Source organism: Xyrauchen texanus, chromosome 4 (genome assembly GCF_025860055.1).
Source record: "Xyrauchen texanus isolate HMW12.3.18 chromosome 4, RBS_HiC_50CHRs, whole genome shotgun sequence".
Taxonomy (NCBI): Eukaryota; Metazoa; Chordata; class Actinopteri; order Cypriniformes; family Catostomidae; genus Xyrauchen; species Xyrauchen texanus.
The window spans coordinates 51,987,674-52,013,202 of NC_068279.1; the positions used below are offsets into that span (position 1 = coordinate 51,987,674).

The window sequence follows — 25,529 nt, forward strand, 5'->3', positions numbered from 1 at the left end:
GTAGGTGGTGATTACACAACTAATGTGAATCGCCAGAAACACAAGAACAAGAATGTGAAACTAAAAGTAGACATTTATAGTAAAAAAGGTCTTCGATGTTGATATGTTTCTCAGCCACACCTATCAGATCGCTTCTCAAGATATGGATTTAACCAATGGAGTCGTATGGATAACTTTTTGGCTGCCTTTATGTGCTTTTGGAGCTTCAAAGTGTTGGTCACCATTCACTTGCATTGTATCAACCTATAGAGCTGAGATTTTCTTCTTCTTCTAAAAAAAAAAAAAGCCATACACATCTGGGATGGCATGTGGGTGGGTAAATGATGGGTTTTAAGATGCATCTTGACAAATGTTAAATTAGTGGGAGGCAAATGGCGCCGAAATCGTGAAATCGCCATTTTCTCTCTGCTTGTGCCTGTTTGCCAGTTAAACTTACGGAGCATGCGTGGCATGCGTGCACAATTTTCGAGTCAAGAGGCGGTAGTTTATCATCTGAGACCATCCCATGACGTGACGCAAGTGACGCATTGGGGCATGAGGTTATAAACTCTCCGCCAAATGTTGAAGCGAACACTTTTCAGTCTCGTTGCAGCTTGCCCAGTTTTAATTTAGCTGTATTTATCGTTTTTAAAATATTGGTTTTATTTATTCTACGCACAAATGGCTACACTCCGAGCATTGCAAAAACTATGTCGGCATTCTCACCATCAGGCATACAGCTTTCATTTGTCGTCTTCAAGGTATGTGTAATTTTCCTGTACTGACTTCTCTCGTTTGTAAGGATTAACCACGGGTAATTAATTCCGTTTATTAATGCACTGTATAATACTCTATTGAATGTCACTGCGTTACACCGCTTTCGTTAAACTGCTTGTCATTTGCTACGGAATAAGTCTGTGTAAAGCCTTTGTCAGGAATACCTCGATTGTTGTTGTGATCTCAGTATTACACTTTGTTTCGGTATAAAACCGTAGTAATTACCATGTCGACTGCAAGGTCCTCTCTATGTTTTAGTTATTATGTAACCTACAAACGCCGGTTTAAATACTCCATTCAGCTGTATGCCCGCACCGTGGCTTGCCGACTGTTGAAGCTGATGTAATCGCGCAGTCTGCTTGCACGGCATTAAGTTTCTACAAGAGATTTCGGACAATGCTGCTTCTAATTACTAGGTTCATGAGCTGGGCTTCTTCTAAGGAATTTGCCCAATTGATCAAATTCAGTACCGGTTTTGTTCATAGCATGTTACTAATGCTCCACGTCGCAATTGATTTAGTTAGTGTAATGTATTTAAGCTCTGGGCGAAATTGTCAACACATGACTTATGCATGACCGAGACATCTTAATTAAGCTACTTTTACATTAAAAATACAAATCTGAAAATAATAAAAGTACGCCGCATTAAATCAAGACCCACACTACACGATTAGGATTACTAGATGCTCTGGATAAGCTCTAAACGGTCAGAATAAGTCATCATGAGCTACTAATTGATGGATGAGTTTGGGAGAAAATGTAAATCAATAAAGGTAGTGTCAGGGAGCGAGATAAATGTTTTGTGCATAAGGCTTTAAAAATATTAATTACTTCATAAATGTAAGGGGTCCAAATGTAGGGTGGACTGAGTACAGGTTTAAGACTTTTAGCTTTTTGACCACAGAAATACTATCTAGAAAACCATTCCATTTCATTCATGTGATGCCTGTATCTGTCAACCATCAAAATAAATGTAAAAACCTACATGCTGTACCCAATTTCCACAATTAGTGTCACAAAGAGCACATGTTAAAAGTGTCCTCATGCCAGGTACTGTTGTAACAGTCATTTGTAATGTGCCAAAAAACTAAGACTAAGCCTTCCTCAGCCTTACACACAGAGCTGGCCCTAGGGTTTTGGGGGCCCTAAACAAAAATAGTGTTTGGGGCCCTACAGGTTTCTGAACCAGCCAAAAAGAAGAGAAATTAGATATATTCTAAATAAAAAAGCTCATTTCAGAGAGAGAATTTTACCAATAAGTTAGAACAGTTAGTAAGGGCCATTAAGTGTCATCGGTGGAGGTGGTTTGTGGTCCTGTCCCGAAATGTTTTAATAGTGCTCCTGAGGAGAAGGAAATTATACATACAAAAAATGGATGGAAGGAGCATTACAATTAACCCTCTGGGGTCTGAGGGTGTTTTGGGCCCTGGAGAAGTTTTGAGATGCCTTGATATTTGTGCTTTTTTTCAGTTGCTTAAAAACATATTAATGGCTAAAGTCTGATAACACTGTATTCAGCACAAACTGGGCTACAATTATATGTGAGCAACATGTATGAACATTTTTGTATTTTTGAGAAAATAAAGTTTATGCTTGGTTTTTGAAAAAACAAAAAATTTAAGTCATTGAAATAAGGTCATATAACACAACATTTGTCCACAAGACTTTTTAGGACTGGATCTTGTAGCCTAGAGTTGTTGCAACAAAATTATGTGAAAACCATCCTGATCACTCATTCATACAAAACAATATAGTCCTTTAACTTGTATAAGACCCATAGTGTTAGAAAGGCCATATGCGAGGAGGCGTGGATAATCATGAATATTAATATGATTTACAGCTGAGATGACGAAGACCCCTCCCCTGGGCCTATCAATGAGGAATGTGACAGAGAGAATGAATGTGAGGAGACTTAATGATCAAAATCAAGTTTTAAGTTAAAACAAGTAATCTGACTATACATTTTCTTTACATAAAGACTTTACTTAAAAACTTAAGACCTACACTACCGTTTAAAATGTTTAGATTAGTCCGATTGTTTTTTTTTTTTTTTAAATAAATCTCTTCTGCTCACCAAGGCAAAATATTTTTACAATTTAAAACAATTGTTTTCTATTTGAATATTGTAAAATACAATTTGTGATCAAAGCTGAATTTTCAGCATCATTACTGCAGTCTTCAGTGTCACATGATAATATGGGCATATTTACAGCACATTTTACACATTTACACCCGAACAAATATTTGCAAGCACAAGCTTTGTTGATGATAATGAACTTGCATAAACACAAGTTAAAATATAATCTAAAAATTCACATTATTTTTATATCATATTACATATTATATTTATATCACACAGCATACCATTTAAATACCTGCTTTAGCCAAAACAACATTTTAAATGTAACTATAACTTGTTTATTAGGACATATTTCAAATTTCAGTACTCTGAATCTTGGCTGGCAATTCTGGAAACAGTCCCAATAGTAAAATATGTACATGTTTATATAAAATAGCATGTCAACTAACATAACTTTGTTTCATACAGATTACATTGCAGGATAATATTTTAAATTACATATTTTAAATTGTTTTAAATTTGAATTGTTTTATTTAAAAGTAGACATTTTAAGCTTTATTTTGACATATGTTTCATGTTTGTGTTATAATTTGTGTGTATTTGACGTGTTTCAGAAATATTCTTGCGGAGACAGAGACTGATGTATTTTCTTTATTTTACAAAAGCACACATTTTGTTGTTCTTGTGAGTTTACACAAATAAAAGTAGACCCTTTATAGACTCCAATGATGTCTTACAGTTCTGTATGCCCAAGAGTATTTTAAGTTGTTTCCGCTTTAATGACGACAAAACACACAAAAAGTAGCAAACGATATTAAAAGAGCTTCTGAAATGCACTATCGTCTGATTCGGGAAAACAGCATTTCTCTGATCCAGGTGGGTACGTTCGCTTCATGATGGCTAGATGTCTGTTACCTAGCTAATGCTGCTGGCAGTTGACAAACGGAAACAGCAGAGTGCTGCGCGCATCATCCTCTCGGCACCCACACAATTTAAAATCCTCCATCCTAGTTCCAAAATTAGGTTTAAGATATCTCGAAAAATATACGAAACGAAACATTATATGTTTCATTGATACGGTTGTGTGTTTTGTTGATTAGAGTAATTGATTTTCAAAAAATAAAATAATTGGGGGTGGTGGGGGGCCCGAACCAATCCCTAAACAAATGTTTAGTTTGTTTATTGGGTCGGGCCGACCCTGCTTACACATGCTTAGATGATGTCTTGATTTATGTTATTAAAGGAAGTATTCAATATAGTGACAGTGAAATCACTTCATGGCATTTTGAACTCGGGACCTTAGAGGACAAAAATGTCCATGTCAAAAACTGACATAAAATATATATATGAATATTATTTTCCACTTTCACAGACTTAGATTTTTAACCAACACCATTCCTGATCATAATTACCAAATATTAATTCATTTTCAGGATTGGCCTGCAGTGCTCTATAATACAGCAAGCAGAAAATAGGCAAAAGCATGTATTTGCTGTATAGGCTAAACATGAGAAAAATGGCACCTTTGGTGGAAAATGTTTAAAAAAATATCTTTGAAGCCAGGGCTTCGGAATGAAATCATAATATTATAGAATGCATGATTTATTCTTTAATGGCACTGGGATCAAATATTGCAGTTTTAATGGGGACATTTTTGTCCTGAATGTCCTGAGTGTAACTATTTTGTTTACACAGAGCATTATAGATATATTATAGGAACTGAGGTTGAAATATCAAAATTCCCCCAAAGATACACACCTTTGGCAAAATGGTTAATGAAATTAATTTAACTTAAAACTTTTAATTGGATCTTACCTAGTTGATCTGACAAAATTAATTTAAGTTTGTACAAATTGAACTAGAATAAGTCAGTTCAAACCAGTTCTTTTTTGTTGGAAAATTGTAATTTTAATTGTGGAAAAGTTTTCCTCAATATAATTAAGTTCAGTGATTTATTTTTATTTTGAGTGAGGGATGCTCGTCTTGACTGAAGTGAAGTGTCCTCTAAAGTCATAGCCATTTGCTCTATTTTGCACCTATAAACCTAAAGGAAATTGGCACTGATGTTGGGAGTGAACAATGTACTCATGTACTGTATTAAGAGTAGTTAAAAGTAAAAAAATTAAAAATAAATTTAAAAAGTCAAGGTCACAGTGAGGCACTTACGATGGAAGTGAATGGGGCAATATTTAAACGTTACAATACTCACTTTTTCAAAAGTAGAGCCACAAGACATATGTGTGTAAACATGATTTTATTATGATAAAATCACTTACTAACCTTTTCTGTGTAAAGTCATAGAAATTTTACAGCTTAGTTGTCATGATGATGTAATGTCCATAAACCCTGAAACGACTGTAACAATTGTGACAATTCAAACTAATTTACAGCTCAAATAATTTAGATAAACAATAAACAATAGTTTATGTAAGTGCTTTTATAAAATTATGTGCTTTGCCTTTAAACCCTCAAAATTGGTCAGGTTGACTTCCATTTGTAAGTGTCTCTCTGTAACCTTGATTTTTGCTTAAATAAAAGGAGGGTCGAGTCTAAATTCATTTTTGTGCTAATCAACATTATGCCACAAATGCTGCTGTTTGCTTAACTCCTATTGAACCTGGAATACTCCTTTCAAATATCCTTTAAAATGTTTTGTCCAAAACAACATAAATGAGTAAAAACACAAGGATGCTCTTACATTGTTCAATGCACCATTTTATTATAGTTTAATTTACATGACAGTTCAAATCCAGTATCTGTAATCTTTAGTTACTCTTGGATACATTTATTTTCCAGATTTCTTCATAGGCTGTCCAATGGTGTGATAGAAAATAGTCTATCTTTAGATAAGGTTACCCATGAACTATCACTTGTCATTGTGGGTGTCAGTGGATTGTTGGAGGATGCTTGCACAGCACCTTTTAAAGGGGTCATATAATGGTACATGCACTTTTTCAAGTTGATTGTACTGAAATGTGTGTTGCTGTGCCTGTACACAACCATCCTATTATGATAAAAATCCATCCAGTGTTTTTGTTTTAATCTCCTTATATATTTTCCCCTGCCTCAAATCGAGCCGTTCGACCGTGTGACGTCACACGGTCGGACGCCTCCCAGGATTGTTGATTGACAGCAGTGTTTCAACACAGACCGCCCTCGCTCGTGAGCGAGCTGTCAATCATAGTCCGTCATCATTGTTGATACACTGGAGCAGAATGGCGCCTAAGCGATTGTGGTGTTCTGTTCTTCGATGTAATAACGAACACAGCAGTCATTTTGATGTTCCTAAATCTGAACCGCTGAAGACGCAGTGGCTGAGTTTTGTTTACTGATGGGAATATTCCCCACGAGCAACGCCAGTGCGTTCATGTTTGCTGTGAATCATTTTTCACCAGACTGCTTTATAAACGAGGGTCAGTATAAAGCTGGTTTTGCTAAGAAGATGCTGCTGAAAAAAGTTTCGGTACCAACTATTTATATTCCCTCTGCACCTCCAGAAGTAAGTGTAACGTTTTATTAACCTTTATATTAATCTTTGCAAATCGCTTGCACGCTTCACAATGAATGTGGCTAATGTTTACACTCAGGGTACATTACGGCATGTTTTCCATAACGTTACGACGTTCTCAATATAATTCTTAATCCCACGTTTATAATGAACAACGCGTTATGGTTATTGTGTTATTAAAAACTGTGTACGCAGGTGTTACAGTTAACATGGTAACACTAAGTTACACCTGGTTTACTTGTATGTTACTGATTAAGAAGTAATGTCAAAAAAACAGTTTTACGGAGAATAACTCCAGAACGGAGGGGCGGGGTGACCAAAGCTCATTATCATTTAAAGTCATATGCTCTGAAATGGCGTGCTGAAAACAGAGCTGTTTTTGAGCAGGTAAAATTAGTGTTTTCTTAAAATACTAATGAGAATTTTTAATAAAAGTATATTACAAAGTTTTCATTTAGACCCTAAAGATTCATATTAACTTGTACAAAAATGGCATTATATGACCCCTTTAATTATTATTAGAAATTATCGTAATGTTTTGTGGATTAATTCCAGGGACTTGTGTGAAGTGAACATACAGTATTTGTGTGATTGTGTTCTGAGCAGAACCAGCTGTTGTTTTGTGAGAAATTTTATCCCCAAACCTTGACATTTACTTTCCAGACAAGAGGCTGTTGTCATCTCAGGCAGGAGGCTAGCACGTCAGATTCGTGAGGAGGCACGTGCTGATGTGGAGGAGTGGGTTGCTGCTGGAAACCGACGGCCTCACTTAAGTGTAGTATTAGTTGGGGACAATCCAGCCAGTCACTCTTATGTTCTCAACAAGACCCGTGCAGCAGCTGATGTGGGTAAGAGCATGAATACATTCTCACCTAGTGCCAGATAGGAGTAATTCTCTATTGATTATTTAATCAGTGCAAACATTTCTTACCATTTTAAACTTTTTGATCTAAAATTGTTTATGCTTAAATGCTTGAAATCAGTTTTAAAGTGACTATGTGTTCATTTTTCTACATATTACAGCGCGATTCATTTACAAAATGTTTGAAATTTTGTCACTACATATTTACCATGCTTAATTGTTAATTTTTTTGTTTTAATGACTAATATTATTATAAAATGTGGAAATAAATGTACTAATAAATAATGAGTAGATGTGTCCAAACTTTTCACTTGTAGTGAAGTGATCCTTAAAATGAGTACACTACACTACCTAAAACTTGTAACTGTAGGTCTGGTTGACTTCAGTGTTGCTTTAGTTGACCATACGTCCTCTTTTTCCCTGACATGTGCTCTTCCCATGTCCTCTTTCCTATCCTATGCCGGAAGAAAGCATCCGGTTGGGATTACAAAACTGGCTAAAAATGTCCCAAGATTTGGTTTTGCCTTCATAATAATGTGCTCTCTACAGTTAGGACTATCATAATCTATCTATCATCGTTGTATTTGATACTGCTCATCTTTTTTTTTCCATTTCATTCTTTTTTTTTTTACGCTCTATCACTCACTCTACCGCTCACTCACTCTCTGCATGTGTGCTGTATGTGTGAGACCTTATTCTCACTAGCTCCATCTTTTATTTTTAATGGGAATGACAATAAGGCTGTCTTCAATGGCACAAATGGTATAAAGCTGTAAAAAGTTCCAAGATCACATCTGATTTTCCACAACTCATGTTGTCTGGAGTTCTTTGCATACTGAATATTCTTGGACCGATATTATATCAATGTTTTGTCAGTGGAAGGATCCAAAAACACTTTAAACTGTAGTACAGCCCATTGAAGAGACTGTACATCTATCCCACACAGCCTTGTTGTCATTCCTATTAAAAATCAAAGATGGTGCTAGCGTGAATAAGGTCTATTGCTGAGTGTTCTGCTGCTGTCAGCCAGAACATTAATAATGTAAGTACACTTATAAAAGTAATTTCCCCAACTCTGCAAAAAATTAACATCTGTTTCATTAGACTCATTTGCACACTACTTTGCATTGTCATTTGTAACTGAAAATGTTGACTAGACAACATCAAATATACTACGTATCAGGTAAACAAGCCCTGGATGGGGGTGGAGGTGTAGTATATCTATTCACATACTATCCATACTAAATATTATGTGACAAGCTTGAAATGTCAGCCAAAGGAGAATTTGTCATAAAACATTTTTTTGGGGGGAAGAAGGCTACACCTGGGCACATCAGGAGGACTGAAAAGCTTGAAGTGCAGAAGTACAAAAAATGGAATCAGATTTTCTGTATCTTAATTTTATGTGGTTGTAATTTATTTTATGGCCATTATTACATTTATTAATGTTGCTATTCATTTAACGTATTACATACATTTAATGGAAGATGTGGACTCCCCCCGGTCCACAGTGTCCTCTTTGGAGAACCACAATATGGTCACCCTACTCTTGTGTGTACTGTATGCAACCACAAGGATAAGTGAGTGTAGCTTTCCACTTCTTGGCTGTTTATGTAAATCTATTTTTACACAGGGCTCCTCTCACAGGTTCTCTCACTCAGACAAGCAAATTTGATCAGACAGAGCCTTACGGAGCGCTGTGAAGAAAACTGACTCGCTGTTTTGTTTTCTTTTTTATACAATTTGTCTAGAGCATTTGATAATGTTTCCGAAATAGCTGCTGCATATTCCTGCACATTTGTGCTGCTAATCTACCAGTAAAAAAACTGAAATGGCTGCAATAGACATGCTGATGAGTTTGCGAACCCCTGAAAAATGACATACTTTTTTGGGTGGGGTTCACCAATTTGGCATGCCCAATTACAAATGCGCTCTAGGTCCTCGTGGTGGCGTAGTGACTTGCCTCAATATGGGTGGTGGAGAATGAATCTCAGTTGTCTCCACGTCTGAGGCTGTCAATTCGTGCATCTTATCATGTGGCTTGTTGAGTGCGTTACCGCAGATACCTAGCACATGTGGAGGCTTCATGCTACTCAATTCGCCACATGCTCCACCTAGAACGAGAACCACATTATAACGACCACAAGGAGGTTTACCCAACGTGACTCTACCCACCCAAGGCAACCAATTAGTTGCTTAGGAAGCCTGACTGGAGTCACTCAGCATGCCCTGGATTCGAACTTGCGACTCCAGGTGTGGTAGTCAGTGTCTTGCTGAGCTTCTTTGACAGACATAAACCTGGTCTTATTTTGAAAGTCCGCTAATAATATGTGTGCGTGTATTATAAATGTGCATAAATATAAAGACACCTGTTTATTCCTGTGCTCTTTTATGCATATTAAGTTAATATGTAGTTTAACATTAAGTACATTAAGGAAGTACATTAGTTAAAATGATCTAACAATTATCAATACTTAATCATGGTAAATGTTAATTTCTCCACACAAAAATGCATTTTTAAAGTTGTTTATATTAAGTTAACATTAATGCAATATGAACTAAAAATGAACAATTGTATTTTTATAAATTAATATTAACCAAGATTAATAAATGTTGTAAAATGCATTTACTAATCTTAACAAATAGAAGGTTATTGTAAAGTGTTACCCTGTAATTAGCTGCTCTTTTTAAAGACGTCTATCTATGTAAGCAAATATCATTTGGGAATTACCCGTCTTTCGAATATCTGGGTAGTGTGTTAAAAGGTGCTCCACGCATTTTACTTATCGTTATTTACAGGCCTCCAAAATGCTCTCCAGCCTTTGCTGAGGACTTTACAGAACTGTTATCAACAATTACCTCAGAGTTTGACTGTTTTGCCATTGCTGGAGACTTTAACATTCACATAGATAATGCAGAAACCAATATGACAAAAGAAATCAAAACTGTTTTAAAAACTTTTGATCTGACTCCGCATGTACATGGACCCACACACAATCATGGACACACTCTAGATTTACTTATCAGTAAGGGTCTAAACATTTCATCGATTGTTATTAAGGATGTAGCACTGTCTGATCATTTCTGTGTTTTCTTTGATATATTGATCTCTCCTGCCATTGAAGCTAGATCTGTGTCTGTCAAGAAGAGATGCTTAAATGAGAACACTAGTGTACTATTTATGAAGGCTATTTCTTAAACACCAACTATATCTGCTGACTCTGTTGATTTTCTCCTTGATTCTTTTAACTCAAAAGTTAAAAGTGTTATTGATGATATTGCTCCTGTGAAAGTCAGGAAGAAGAGTGGCAGACAAAAAGCACCTTGGAGAAACTCAACAGCAGTGCAAAATATGAAAAGACAATGCAGAAAAGCAGAGTGCATGTGGCGGAAGACAAAACTTGTAGTCCATTATAACGTCTACAAAGACAGCATCCATGCTTTTAATATGGAACTAGGCAAAGCTAGACAGACTTTCTTCTCGAATATTATAAACAGCAACTTAAACAACACACGCACTCTTTTTGCGACTGTAGAGAGACTGACAAACCCCAGAAGCCAGATTCCCAGTGAAATGCTCTCAGACTGCAAGTGCAGTGAGTTTGCTTCTTTCTTCTCTGAAAAAATCAATAACATCAGAAAGGTGACTCAACCTTGAGTTGTGCTGGGGTCAGACAAATTAAACCACAACCTGAGAGAGTAGCTACTATGTCTGATTTCAAAGAAATTGATGGCAAAATTTTGGAAGAAACTGTACAGCACCTTAAAACATCAACCTGCGCCCTTGATGCACTTCCCACATCTTTTTTCAAAAGTGTGTTCAACTTCTCCTAGAAGTGATAAACTCCTCACTTATGTCTGGGAGTTTTCCAAACTCCCTGAAAACTGCAGTTGTCAAGCCCCTCTTGAAAAAGAGCAATCTGGATAAGACCATATTAAGCAACTATAGACCGATCTCAAATCTTCCTTTCATAGGCAAGATCATTGAAAAAGTTGTCTTCAATCAGCTGACAATTTTCAATCTGGTTTCCGATCGCATCACAGCACAGAGACAGCGCTCATAAAGATAATAAACGATATTCGCTTAAATACTGATACAGGCAAATTATCAGTACTGGTACTACTCGACCTCAGTGCTGCACTTGTCTTTGACACTGTCGATCACAACATACTTCTTGACAGGCTGGAAAACTGGGTGGGGCTTTATGGGATGGTCCTAAAATGGTTCAAGTCATACTTAGAAGGGAGAGGTTATTATGTGAGTATAGGAGACCATAAGTCTGAGTGGACGTCCATGACATGCGGAGTCCCTCAAGGCTCAATTCTTGCACCACTCTTGTTCAACCTGTATATGCTCCCAATGAGCCAAATAATGAAAAATAACCAAATTGCTTACCACAGCTATGCAGATGACACACAGATCTACTTAGCCCTATCACCTAACGATTACAGCCCCATTGACTCCCTGTGCCAATACATTGATGAAGTTAACAGTTGGATGTGGAGTGGTGGTGGGGTAGTGGTCTAAAGCACATAACTGGTAGTCTGGTAATCAGAAGGACCCTGGTTCAAGCCCCACAGTCACCACCATTGTGTCCTTGAGTAAGACACTTAACTCCAGGTTGCTCCGGGGGGATTGTCCCTGTAATAAGTGCTCTGTAAGTCGCTTTGGATAAAAGCGTCTGCCAAATGCATAAATGTAAATGTAAATAAATGGATGTGCCAAAACTTTCTTCAGTTAAACAAAGACAAAACTGAAGTCATTGTGTTTGTAAACAAAGATGAAGTTCTCAAGGTGAATGCATACCTTGACGCTAGGGGTCAAACAACTAAAAATCAAGTCAGGAATCTTCGTGTGTCTCTAGAGTCAGACCTTAGTTTCAGTAGTCATGTCAAAGCAATAACTAAATCAGCATACTATCATCTGAAAAATATTGCAAGAATTAGATACTTTGTTTCCAGTCAAGACCTGGAGAAACTTGTGCATGCTTTCATCACCAGCAGGGTGGATTATTGTAATGGACTCCTCACTGGCCTTCCCAAAAAGATCATAAGACTGTTGCAGCTCATACAGAACGCTGCTGCCAGGATTCTGAGCAGAACCAGAAAATATGAACATCACACCAGTCCTCAGGTCTTTACACTGGCTACCAGTTACATTTAGGATTGATTTTAAAGTATTATTACTGGTATATAAATCACTCAATGGGCTAGGACCTCAATATATTGCAGATTTGCTCACTGAATATAAACCCAACAGATCACTCAGATCATTAGGATCACATCAGCTAGAAATACCAAGGGTTCACTCTAAGCAAGGAGAGTCTGCTTTTAGCTATTTTTATGCCAGCCGCAGCTGGAACCAGCTTCCAGAAGAGATCAGATGTGCTCCTACAGTAGTCACATTCAAATCCAGACTCAAAAAACATCTGTTTAGCTGTGCATTTACTGAATGAGCACTGTGCCGCTGTGTGTCCGACTGTTTGTACTGTTATTTTATTTTATATTCTAAACTGTTTCGATTATTCTTATTTATTTTTTTTATTCTTATTTTAATCTCTTCTATGTAAAGCACTTTGAATTACCATTGTGTATGAAATGTGCTATATAAATAAACTTGCCTTGCCTTGCCTAATTATTACACTTACATTTTCCATGACCTCGTATTGAGAAAAACAGTTCAAGGTAATGAAGATAAATGATGATTTAAACAACTATACAGCTCAAATAATACATGTTTAATTAGAATAATTAAGGTGCTTTTATAAAATTATAAGCTTCACATTTCTGCCTGTAAACCGTCCAAAAAGTGGTCAGGATGGTTACTGAGATTAAGCAACTAGTGTTCGGTTAGTCATGTGATTCTACCATGAACACCCCCATGAGGGGACCCTCTCCACATAGAATAATACAGCTTTTATAAGGTTAATGATATGACTGGGGCCTTTATCTCATATGAGTGGTCATAATTATACATACGTTTCAAAATTGCAATTAATTTCTGCACTTTCAAAGCTAATATTACCAACATCCAACTAAATGAGAAGTCTGTGAATGTAGTTATAAATAAAATAATTTTATATACTGGAAGGAAAGCAGAATAACCGCAAGGCCATATTGTTCTTCCCCACCCATCTGTTAATTATAGGTGGGAGGATGATATCATCCAAATATCGACCACATTGAAGCATTTTAGTCTTTGTCTAGGGATGGAGAAATTAATAAACTAACCTGGAAAGCTCAGAAGCTTTTAATAATTTTAAATCAGTGCCTCTATAGCTGGGCAAGTTTTGAGGACTTTTGATAATTCTGTTTATTTTAAAGCAGATATTGAGTCCAGACAGCAGGATGCTCATGCATTGCAGGGCTCACAAGTTGATGCGGTCATGCTGCTGTTATTGTTTGGATAAGATGCAATTATTTTGTGTTAGATGACAGCATAGCAGGCTCATTCTAGCTTTATTAATTGTTAGGTTTACGTGCTTAATCTTTGTGTCTTAATGCTAAAACTCAAAATGCTTAATGCCTAAATCGAGGTGTTTTGTGTTGACAGAAAGACGGATCCTGTCGATAGACATTAGTTCTTGTGTAGGATATCGGGATGCATTAGTAGCCACACAATATACTGTGTAGTACAGACAGAACCACATGAAATGCAAATAAATAAATTTGGACGTGCAGTACTGCGCAAAATTTTAGGCTCTTGTGAAAAATGTTGCATTGTGAGGATTTCTTCAAAAATAGTTTCACAATCAGTTTTAATTTTTCAATTATCATCATCCAAAGTCTAGTAAACATTAAAAAAGCTAAATCAATATTTGGTGTGACCAATTTTGCTTTCAAAACAGCACCAATTCTCCTAGAGACACCTGGACACAGTTTTTCTTGGTTGATGGTAGATAGGATGTTCCAAGCTTCTTGGAGAATTCGCCACAGTTCTTCTATATTCTGTCTCAATTGCTTCTGTCTCAATTGCTTCTGTCTCTTCATGTAATCCCAAACTGACTTGATGTTCAGTAGGTGTCTCTGTGTGGCCATGCCATCTGTTGCAGGACTACATGTTCTTCTATTCTATTTGCTGAAGGAATGTTTGGGAGTCTAAAATGTATATTACCTATTGACACACTACAGCTAAATATATAATTAACAATCTTAAGATAAATGTTTTTGTTAAACATCTTATGTGCCTAAGACTTTTGCACATTACTGTACATCATAACAATTTTACACAAAAGTTATTTTGTGGATAGGACTATTTGTCGTAATAAAGATAATATTTGTGTAAGCCTACTTGTTTTTAAGGCCCATTTAAAAAAAAAAAAACTATGGAATATAATATTATATGAATATTTTTGTGTTTATTTGATTTTCTTTAACCTACCTACAGCATTTTTGTCAGCAAAAACAAGGCAATCTTAAATATAACTGGTTATGAAAAAGCTCCTGATAAATGCTTAAATGATTGGGACTGGTATTGGCTGATCAGATGACAAGAAAATCAATGATCGTATCGGTAAATATCTTGATCGGAACATCCCTAAAAACAGTATACAAAGTCAATACTATGGATTTTTTTTTATTTTGAATTATTGTGAGAAGATAGCACTTGTATAATATTTGCATTTTTACTGTCTATTGTACTTCTCTATTACTCTTTAGGTATTTGTAGCGAGTCCATCTTGAAACCTTCTAGTATTAGTGAAGAGGAGCTGCTTGATCTGATCAACAAACTTAACTTGGACCACAGAGTAGATGGCCTTTTGGTACAGTTACCCCTTCCTGGTATGTTGAAATGTATTGGGAACAGATCACACAAACTCAAAGCTACTTCTTGAGGGAATCAACATATCAGTGGCTCTGCACATTATAATGGAATAGAAAAAAGTATTTTAAATTGTAACATTTTTATTTTTGGGGGGAGATTTACATTGTCAGTGCTGTGAACTGGATTTTAGAAATAATTACATTTGGCTCAAATTTGAATGTGAAACTGATGATGATTTTTAACATAATTGAGAAATGTTGACCAGTTCAACAAGATTCAGTTTACTGCAGTCCAGGTTGAACAAGGAAAAAATGGATTGTGAAAGTTTATAGGTGCAGACCAAATTTAAGCTTTATCAGGACTCGAATACACCCAGTGAAACCCTGGAATTGCAGTCATATTCCCTTGGTTCTCTTGCATACACAGATCACATTGATGAGCGACGTGTCTGTAATGCTGTATGCCCAGGGAAAGATGTTGATGGTTTCCATGTGGTTAACGTTGGTCGCATGTGCCTGGACCAGTCAACCATGTTGCCTGCCACCCCTTGGGGGGTTTGGGAGATTATCAAACGTACAGGTAAGAAACATATGACTGAATTGTTAGCCTAACAATATTATTGTAGGTATATTTTTAATAAATAGATAGGTTTTACAATTTAACTACCACTACTACATCATTAGTCTCCCGTAGTGAGACCTTTGACTAAACGCCTGGCCTGTATTGCAATTTGTTCTGGCCAAGAACTGCCAATTGATGATCTGTCTAACTGACATGTAAACTGACTAACCACAGATTGAGTTTTTATTTGCTATTAAGGAATTTGGTTATTTGAGTTATATTACACCAAAATAATAGACTGGTGGGGAAAATAACTTAAAATAATTGGCAAAAGATTGTACAGAATTTTTGGTTTGTGGAAAATGTATAGATATTCTAAGACTATTTCACAGACATAACTAAGAAAACAATGTAGAATATACAGTTCTGCTTGTCTATATCTAGTTTGTTTCATTCTCAAAAGCACTCGTCATAACCTGGTACACAACTTTATTTCCAGACGGACTGATAGAAAAAGCCTATGTGCCATTTATATGCTTGTCATTTTTAGGCTTACTGAATCTTTCTTTTCTCATAGGCATACCGACATTGGGTAAGAATGTGGTGGTGGCTGGTCGCTCTAAGAATGTGGGCATGCCCATTGCAATGCTGCTACACACAGATGGAAGACATGAAAGGCCAGGAGGTGAGTCTACAGTTAATGGTTGAGTGAAAAAATAAACAGCAAAATGGGCTACTCACATTTATGGTATTAAGAAATGTTTCATGGACACCCATCCATTATAATGCTCAACGTGTGTGTGCAGTTAAGGTTATTATAGAGGGTAATTAAGCTGTGAAGAGGTTCTGGTATTCTAGAGGGCAATTAGAGTGATTTCTGAACCAGAATAATAATTCCTGCCCTGTCACTTTTGTTTCAGGTGATGCCACCGTAACCATCTCCCACCGTTACACTCCCAAAGAACAACTACGTCAGCACACAAAAATTGCTGACATTATTGTTGCTGCTGCAGGTACAAATTTCAAATTTCATTTTGCAAACTAGTTTTGAATTTCCGGATGGAAATACCAAAACAAAAGTTTTAAGTTTTTGGTTAGCTTAGGTTTTAGGCTTTGGTTCTGTGTTAATGAAATGCTGCATCAGAGCTGTGGCCTATACCATTAAGCCGATTTCGTTTGCTATACAGGTAAGATTCAGTTTAGTTTACGTCAACCCTGAGTTTTAGGTACCATGAAGTTTGGTCAGCTTTTAGCAGTGTTTATCACCATAGTAATTTATGCTACACTGTTAAACTGTTCCGTGGCAGGTTTTGTTTGGGGTAACAGATCGCTAACACTCAGATACTGAACCAATCAGCTTTGAGTAAAGTGACATCTCTGACACAATTAAGTCACTCCCTTTTTCTCTTAAAGTACACTTTACAGAAAAAAATCTTTGAAATCCACAAAATCGACTCTATATGATAAATTATTTCTAATGTACTATTTATTCTATAATCTAACTATTTCTATAGTCTAAATATAGATATACGACAGTCTTTTATTTTATTTAATAAAACTATTATTGTTTTTCATTTAACTACTCGCAATAAAAATAAAATATCTATAATAACGATATAGTAAGATAGATTAATAAAATGCCTGCCAATAATGATCGATTTTTAAATATAAAACTTTTAATCACTGTGCAAGAAGGCTGAACAATACTCCTTCCCAAACATCTTTGTTTCATGGACTAGAGATGAACATACAGTATTTCATGTGAAATTCATAAGCAGTAAACAAAATGTGTCTTAAAAAAAGAACAAATGCATCTTATTGCATACCAATTATTGCAAACAGGTTTCCAAGTTCTCACTTTTTAATTATTCAATAGCCTACAATAATTTGTAGTAGTATTAAATGATAATAAGCTTTACATTTATGTAAAAGCTTTAATATTTTAAATAAAGTTTTTTTTTTAAGATTTTAAAATGAATAATCCTGTCTGTTCTTGTTGTGGACATACATGAATTCAATTACGCATTAATGTAACAGCTGTTTTAAATGATCACATTCAGAATTGTTTTTCCAGCAGTCCTCTTGAGCTCTCACAGCAGCTGCAGTGTTTCTTCTTGCTGTGTAAATGTCTTTAATTTCTATATAATTAGGTCCCAAGCACTGAATGTGCAGAGCCCTATTTTTCTTCTAAGGATTATTATTAGGGCCCAAGCACTGTGGCGCAACTTAGAACATGGGCATGTTTGGGGGGCTATGTAGCACATCCCTTTGGAGGTACAGTCACATCTCATCAAGCCGGACAACTTTCGTACTGAGTCATAAGCTCTGATCAAAAGGAAGTTGGCCATTTTGGATTGTTTGAAAAATGCATACTCATGAATTTGATATACTCCTCCCAGGGATTTCATGTTACAGGTACCAAATGTGGGCGACATCATGCCAAGACATTGACGATGCTAAATTATGAACAATTTTGATGTATTGAATGATGTCGCCATGGCAACGTGATAAAATTACATAAAAAAATGGGAAAAAGGAAGTGTTTCATATCATCTGCAAGCATCCTGTGATTTACATCAAAATTATGCCAAATGTTTGGCCTTGTGGGATTATCACATTGATGTGGCACATTGAAGTTTTTTAGAATAATGTCAAGACAGTGTAGATTTATAATTCTGAAGGGATACTTTACATCTTAAATAGTGTTTAGGCAGTGCATTAAATGGCATTATTCCTTTTTATGTATATTCACATGTTTTTGAGGAACTTGGCTTGCTTGAATTTTCATCCTTTTTTGCACACACATCAGAGATGTCGGCCATTAGGCCTTGGAAAAAGTTAACATATGGGCATGGCTGGGAGCTCTGTAGCACCACCTTTTCACACATTCCACCTGACAGCAGGAAGTGTGGCTCTTACAACAGACTTTGTAAGTCTAAACTAAAATTGTCCTCATATATTTACTTAATATTTACTTAAATAAATGTAATGTTGTAATGTAAAATTCGCCTCTTCAAATCATCATGTTATAATCCTTGATTTAATGGAAATCTCTTATGCAGTTACATTTTTTTTCATTATTCATATTTTCATAATGATCGGCCTTCAGCATTGAGATAAATCCCACTGACCCTCATGAGAAGTGAATCTAAATCGCGTTCTTTTTCTCCATGTTTCACGTGATTGGCTGTTCGCTGCAATCATCACTTATTCATGTGCACAAGCATGTGAACTACTCTTAAACTCTGGATCAAAGCCTGAGTTGACAGAGTAAGTCAATGAGCAGCATTATGGTACCAATAAAGCCTGTTTTGATTATTTTGGTTTTATCAGCTGGAAACCAATCCTGGAACCCTGAGAACCCTGGAATGAGCTTCATGGTATAGGCCACAGCTTTGCGGTTGTCATGACACTGAGTGTGCATCTTGTTTTCAGTCAGCTGCAGACAAGAATCAACAGTTTAAAAGCTGCTAAAATGGTATGCAAAGTAGACAAAACTTATCACCATTTCACATTACCATCCTTTACTGTTGAAATGTTTCTAAAATAGGATATACCTTATTATTTAACTGTCAGTCAGTTTTTAAATTGGCCACAGCCTTTGACATAAAATCTAGTAGTGATTTCCATTTGGTGCAGGTAAGTGTGATCGGATCTCTATCCAGTCAGTAGTAAGTCTGTGATCTTAACGATCTAGGTATAGCTGCTATTGCCGCCTATATGCAAAGCAAAACATCTGCAGAATACAAGCGAGAAGAAATAAACTATAAAATCTCTTCATACAAAATTTAACTTGATTAATTGATCATGTGATGATCAATCTTTTAATTGCAACACACATGCATATGCTGTATATTCTCTGGAAGCAAAGCTTTCTGTCTTCTGCAAAACAAAGATTTTTAAAAGAATATTTATTGCACTGTAGGTGTCACGTTCAGTCTGCACCTTTTTCCAGGACTCTTATTTTGAAGTTATCTCCCTCACTACATTTCCCATAAGCCACTGCCCTGATCACTCCTTTATTGTCCCCACCTGTTTGTCATTCCCTCGTCTAATCCTTTGTGTATATATACCCTTCTGTTTCTCCTAGTTTCTGTCAGTCCTTAAAGTGTTATGTTTAGAGTGTTTGCACCTACTCCAGTGTTTGCGATTAAAGAACTTAAAATTCCTTCTCCTGCGTCTCCTCTTGACTCTCCAGTACACCAAGCGTTACAGTACAATGGACCAGAACTTTGAAGGTCTAAAAGGCAGTAAAAAGTGATCCGTAAGACTCCATTGGTTAAATCCATATCTTCTGAAGCAATATGATAGGTGTGGGTGATCAAAATTTAAAGGAATAGTTCACCCAAAAATTTAAATTAGTTTCTTTCTTCATCAAAAGAGAATTCAAGATTTTTAAGATTTCATTTCAGGCCTCCCCCTTTAAACAATGCAAGTGAATGTACTCCATTTTTGACCATCAAAATAATCCACACGACTCCAGTCGATAAATAAAGTTCTTCTGAACCCAAACGATTGATTCTATTTAAAAACAAAATAATACATATATACCATTTAACTACAAATCTTCTCTTTCGTACATCTCTGTGACACGCGCTCATGAGAGGGATGACGTAAGCTCATTGGTAAGGTCATGCATCTTGTGAAGGAGGTGGCAGGAAGCACGTCATTGTTGACAAGAGAATGAGCGCTGTACAAAAGTTTAATTGTCTTTGCTGTAGATTTGTATTTGTATAAGTGTATTGTTCAAAATAGTTGTTTGGCGTGTGTATCCTGGATGCTTCAACCTTCAAAAACCCCAAAGAAAATGCATGGCTGGAAAAATATTAACTTTCATTAATTGCCTATACATGATTATGAGCGATTAGAAGCTCTGCTTATTGCGCTGAACCTGGATATCTGTACACCCCTACATCTTCTCAAATATTGGAGGGTGTGCAGAGAACATTTTACCCCTGTGGATTTCAGACCATTGAAAGAAACAAAGGGTTATTATCTGAATTCGTCCGCTGTGCCGATGCTGTTTTTTCAGTGAACTCGATATGTGTGAAAACTTTGTCATTTTCACGCCTCCCTCGGGCTCTGCACCTCATCAACCGATTTCTAATTCACCACACCTGCACTCGATTCACTTGCTCATCACTGCCTGCATAAATAGCTCACCTTCACACCACTTCCCACAAAGGACTCGCAGTGTTTATTTACCTGTCTGTATTTGTGCTTGATCTTCATCGATATCTGTTTAGTGCTTAATCTGCTGTTTTGCCTGTTACCTCGTCTTCAGTTTGTGAAGCTTCTCTTCTGTGCGATATTATTTGTTGACTGGAGTCGTGTGGATTATTTGATGCACCCTAAATATTTATTTTGGACCGTCAAAAAGTACAGTCACATGCATTGTTTAAAGGAGGAGGCCTGAAATGAAATCCTAAAAATCTTAAATTCTGTTTTGATGAAGAAAGAAAATCAGATACATCTTGGATGGCCTGAGGGTAAGTAAATTATCAGCACATTTTCAGTTTTGGGTGAACTATTCCTTTAAGTCCCTTTTTTTTTTTTTTTTTTTTTACAATAATTCTACACTTTCATTTTCACATTCTAGTGTGGAATTGCCTTTTACTTTTGCATTCAGCCACCTGCTGGTTGGGGCTGGTCAAAGGTGGAGATTAATAGTAGAAAAGGACTTGAATATTGATCTGTTTCCTCACCCACACCTATCATATCACTTCAGAAGACATGGATTTAACTGTCAATGGATTACTTTTATGTCTCCTTTGTCATTTTTGGACATTCAGAGTTCTGGTCACCATTCACTTATACATTGCATGGACCAACAGAGCTTAAATATTCTTCTAAAAATCTTCAAATGTGTTCTGCAGAAGAAAGTCACACATCTGGGATGGCGTGAGGGTGAGCAAATGATGAGAGAATACAAATTTTTATGTGCACTATCCCTTTAATGGTTAATGCCTGGTATTATACATTCAGAGCAGTGATGCCAACTTGGCGACTTTGTCGCAAGATTTAGTGACTTTTCAGACCTCTTTATCGCCTTTTTATTAAAACAAAAGTGACTAGTGACAAATCTAGCAACTTTTTGGACTAACTTTAGCTACTTCCATAGAAGAAAGTCGCTAATACTGCCCCGCAAGTGCGTGGTCTTGCTTTCCTGCACGGACTCACAACTCTCCTCTCTCTGTGTCTACTCTGTTCAGTCAGTGAGCCTGACAGAGAGAGAGAGAGAGAGAGAGGTGAGCAGGCGGAGCAGCACAATCAGTTGACCGCACGGCAGCTGACATAGACGTGAATGAGCTGCGCATGTGCAAACAGTTTTGTCAATGACCAATCACGAATCTGTATTGTTTGCTCTCCTTTAGTTTTACATTTAAAGAGTTTAATTTGACAGTTTATTTTTATTTGTTTCATGCACTTAATCACAGGAGGTTTTTAGACGGTTGTTCATTCCTGTTTCTGAACTCTCTGAATTCAGACACTTACTTATTTTTTCTAAACATGCACACAGATTTTTGTAAATATGCACATAGTGGTTTGTTATGGCTGAACGCTGTGAGAGAAAAGATATGAAAGTTACCATTGCTTCTAACTTTCTCTCTGAGTGATTGATAGATTAATAGGGTATTACAGTATGTACGGGAAGCACAGAGATGCAAACACATGTAAAGGGCGGACTCTATGCCAAATGCAAATGAGACGCAGTGACATCACGAGTATGTTAATTAGTGTATGACGTCATTTAGCGACTTTGAGCAGGCTTTAGCTACTTTCCATTTAAACTAGTTGGCAACACTGATTCAGAGATTATTTTATTTAAAGAGATAACACTCCTATGATAGAGGTTGTTATCTCTAATAATAAAATCACCTCAGAATCTATCAGGAGAGAGTGTAATGTTCATCTAGCGTGTTACAAAAGATAATTCACCATTTGTGGATGCTTTACAAATGAATGGGTTGAGCTGTTAACTGACACCTACCTGTGACAAAATTGTCGGTGACTTATCTTATAAAATAGCTATTTTATTGAAGTAAACTCCACATAGCCCATTGCAAAACGATATAGTGTAAAACATGTTGACGATTAGCAGAAATGTGGTCAGTTCGTTAAGTAACGAGCTGTTTCCTCACAAAAGCAGTTTATTCAGCATCAGCACACTGAAGCATCTTCTCCATAGACATCCATTCAAAATTAACAGCCTCTTGTCTCCTGCAAAGAGGAATGTGACTTACACATGATTCCAGATTGTTTTTCACCTGACATAGTTTCAGTGCTTGAAGAACAGTGAGCCAATGTTTTTTTTTTTTTCCCCCTTTTGCTCTGAGCAGACCATAATTACACAAGTTAAATGCTGAATCATTTAAAAATCAAAGCATCCCGAAGAAATCCTATAATCCGTAGCATTCACTGCCTTATGGAAAGTGAACCTGCCCCTGGCAGAATTACACATTTTCTATTTATTAAGAATACTTTGTTGCAGGTAGTGACAGATTATTTTTTTATACACTTTAATGTGTTTTTATTTTTTTCTTCATTTGAAGGTTTGTATTGTGCTATTTAGGCTCATAGCTCACTTCACTTTATTCCCCGCTATCTGAGATTATGTTTGAAGCATCCATGTCATTCCCAACTCCTGACAAATAAAACACTAACCATTCGAGAACTCTCGCAGTTAACCAAATATTATAAAAAGTTACTGTGCACATATTTAGGGTATTAAGACACCTTTCTCTCTATTATTAAACATTAAATGCATGCAGGTGCATCCTCTGTACCTTTGCACAAATTCTGTACAAATTCTGTTGCTTATGAATTTAAACCATCAGCTTTGTACACAGTCAGGGTAAACTGCAGATAATCTTTGTGTTTGAAAGCATTTTGTAAATCGAACGCTGTTCTCTGTAGTCCTTCAAATAAATGTGCTGCACCTGTGAGATGCATGCACTCGAGTGTCTGTCTTCGCGCTGCTGTTGTCCAGCATGGATTCCGCCAAACAAATAATATTTCACTTAAGGCTGACATTTACGTGGATATATAATGGGTATCTCAAAATAAATAAATAACTGATTTAGAGTTCGGGCCTTTTGAGTTTAGAGGCCCCTGGGCAATGGCCTAATCAGCCCGGTGGTTAATCAATCCCTGCCCACAGTCACCCCTCAGATACCAAATACACACATGACTTCTAGTATTCATGATTAAAACCATAATCAAAATAAATGCATTTGATTAGGAAGACTGAGATTACCTTTTAATTATATAGTCACACAAACTCTATTGCTTGTTTGTCTGAATGATTCTTCTAATGTCTATATATTTCTTCAGGAATTCCTAATCTCATCACTGCTGATATGATAAAGGAGGGTGCAGCTGTTATAGATGTTGGTATCAATAGAATACTGGACCCCCTGACTGGCAAAAACAAACTTGTTGGTGATGTGGATTTTGAAGGTAAGGAGCTAGCACAAACTAGTTGTTATACTAGTGAAATTTGTATCGGAGTTCACAAAGACTGTTTCATTTTCCAAACAACAAAATATGGTTGTAAGGACATAGTGACTTTTAAAATTTGTTAAACCTTTGTTTGTTTCCACAGGTGTAAGAAAGAAGGCCAGTTATATAACTCCAGTTCCAGGTGGTGTTGGACCCATGACTGTAGCCATGCTAATGAAAAATACCATCAAGGCAGCAAAAAACATCATTCTAACCTCACCTCAGTCTGTGCGAATGGCAGCGTCCTCATAAAATCCTCATCTGCTCACTTCACAATCCACACTCCATTTCCCCTTTTTTTTAGGGACTCCAGGTGGAAAAGCAATAGCTTTAACTGCTGTTTTTGAGGTTCACTGTCTATTATTAACCTACCATGATCAGACCGTTATCCAGAAAGAGCTTTCAGGTGTTCTAAGGTTTGAGAATATCGATTTGCCTTTTTATTCAGATATCTTAAACTACATTATTATATTAAATAACATTATTTAGAGAATAAGTTATTTAGTTTTTAAATACATTGCCAATCATTAGATGCAGGTTTCTTAATTTTGTTTCTACACTGTTACAGCTTGTTTTTTTTTTTAGCTTTCTGTTTGTTTAAATCAAAAAAATTGATTTGTCAGATGTTTTGAAGCATATTTATTAATAAGAGAAGTTCTTGAACAACTGTTTAGACAATGTTGTTTAGAACATGCTTATTTGGGTTTGCTTGAAGAAACAGTTGTCCTTGCAATATTTAAATGTTGATCAGTAGTGAAATTTGAAAGTGTGGGGTGAACTACATGGTCAGTAATGGTCAATAGCTGAGTCAGCATGGGCAATAACTGATCAAATAAGCATTGCAAAGACACAGTGCATATTTATCTATTACATTATTAAAAGGGCTACTGTTACTGCCCATAAAGACTGACATGGAAATTAATATAGGGGTTTGTAACTGAACTGACTGCACCTCTTTTTTCTTAATTGTTTCCCCTCATCTGGCTTTTGATAGAAATTATTATAATGTTTAGTGGTTGGGCAGAAACTATGTATTCTATAATGAGGAGAGAAATTTGTATTTAAACAGATAAGAAGAGCTGGGCAGGTTGGTGCTGAAGAAATACATTATTTAAATTTGTATTTATTTTTTTAGCGTTATGTACAAAGTTTCAGTGACTTGCTATGTCTTATGAAATTTGCAATTGTGTTTCTCATAAAAGCATACAAACCGCCTACTCCCATCTATTTCAAGGTGAGGTGTTTAACATCTCAAACAAGCCTAATGTAGCAGTTGTGTCAAGTGTGGTCTAAGACAGTTGATGTGCTGCTACATTGCATGGCACTGTCTGAGAAAAATTCCAACTCTCCAATGATCTCTGGAAATCAACAGCTTGACATTACAAAACCTACTATAAGTGCTCAGAAATGGTCAAAAATATACACTACTATCTAAAGAAAATATAAGTTTACATTTTAAGGATTTTAAATTTCCTATCTCCCACGTGTTCCCTTT

At 36.3% G+C, this 25,529-nt stretch overlaps 1 protein-coding gene across 1 annotated transcript; it reads left to right on the top strand.

Annotated features, from left to right (window-relative positions):
• Positions 1-557: 557 nt before the first annotated feature.
• Positions 558-24,322, top strand: mthfd2 (methylenetetrahydrofolate dehydrogenase (NADP+ dependent) 2, methenyltetrahydrofolate cyclohydrolase). The gene is made up of 8 exons (XM_052119130.1): positions 558-740; positions 7,008-7,192; positions 14,866-14,988; positions 15,398-15,550; positions 16,110-16,217; positions 16,453-16,545; positions 23,867-23,992; positions 24,138-24,322. The coding sequence occupies exons 1-8, from the start codon at positions 661-663 to the stop codon at positions 24,284-24,286; spliced, it is 1,017 nt and encodes a 338-aa protein (XP_051975090.1). The 5' UTR covers positions 558-660; the 3' UTR covers positions 24,287-24,322.
• Positions 24,323-25,529: the final 1,207 nt, after the last annotated feature.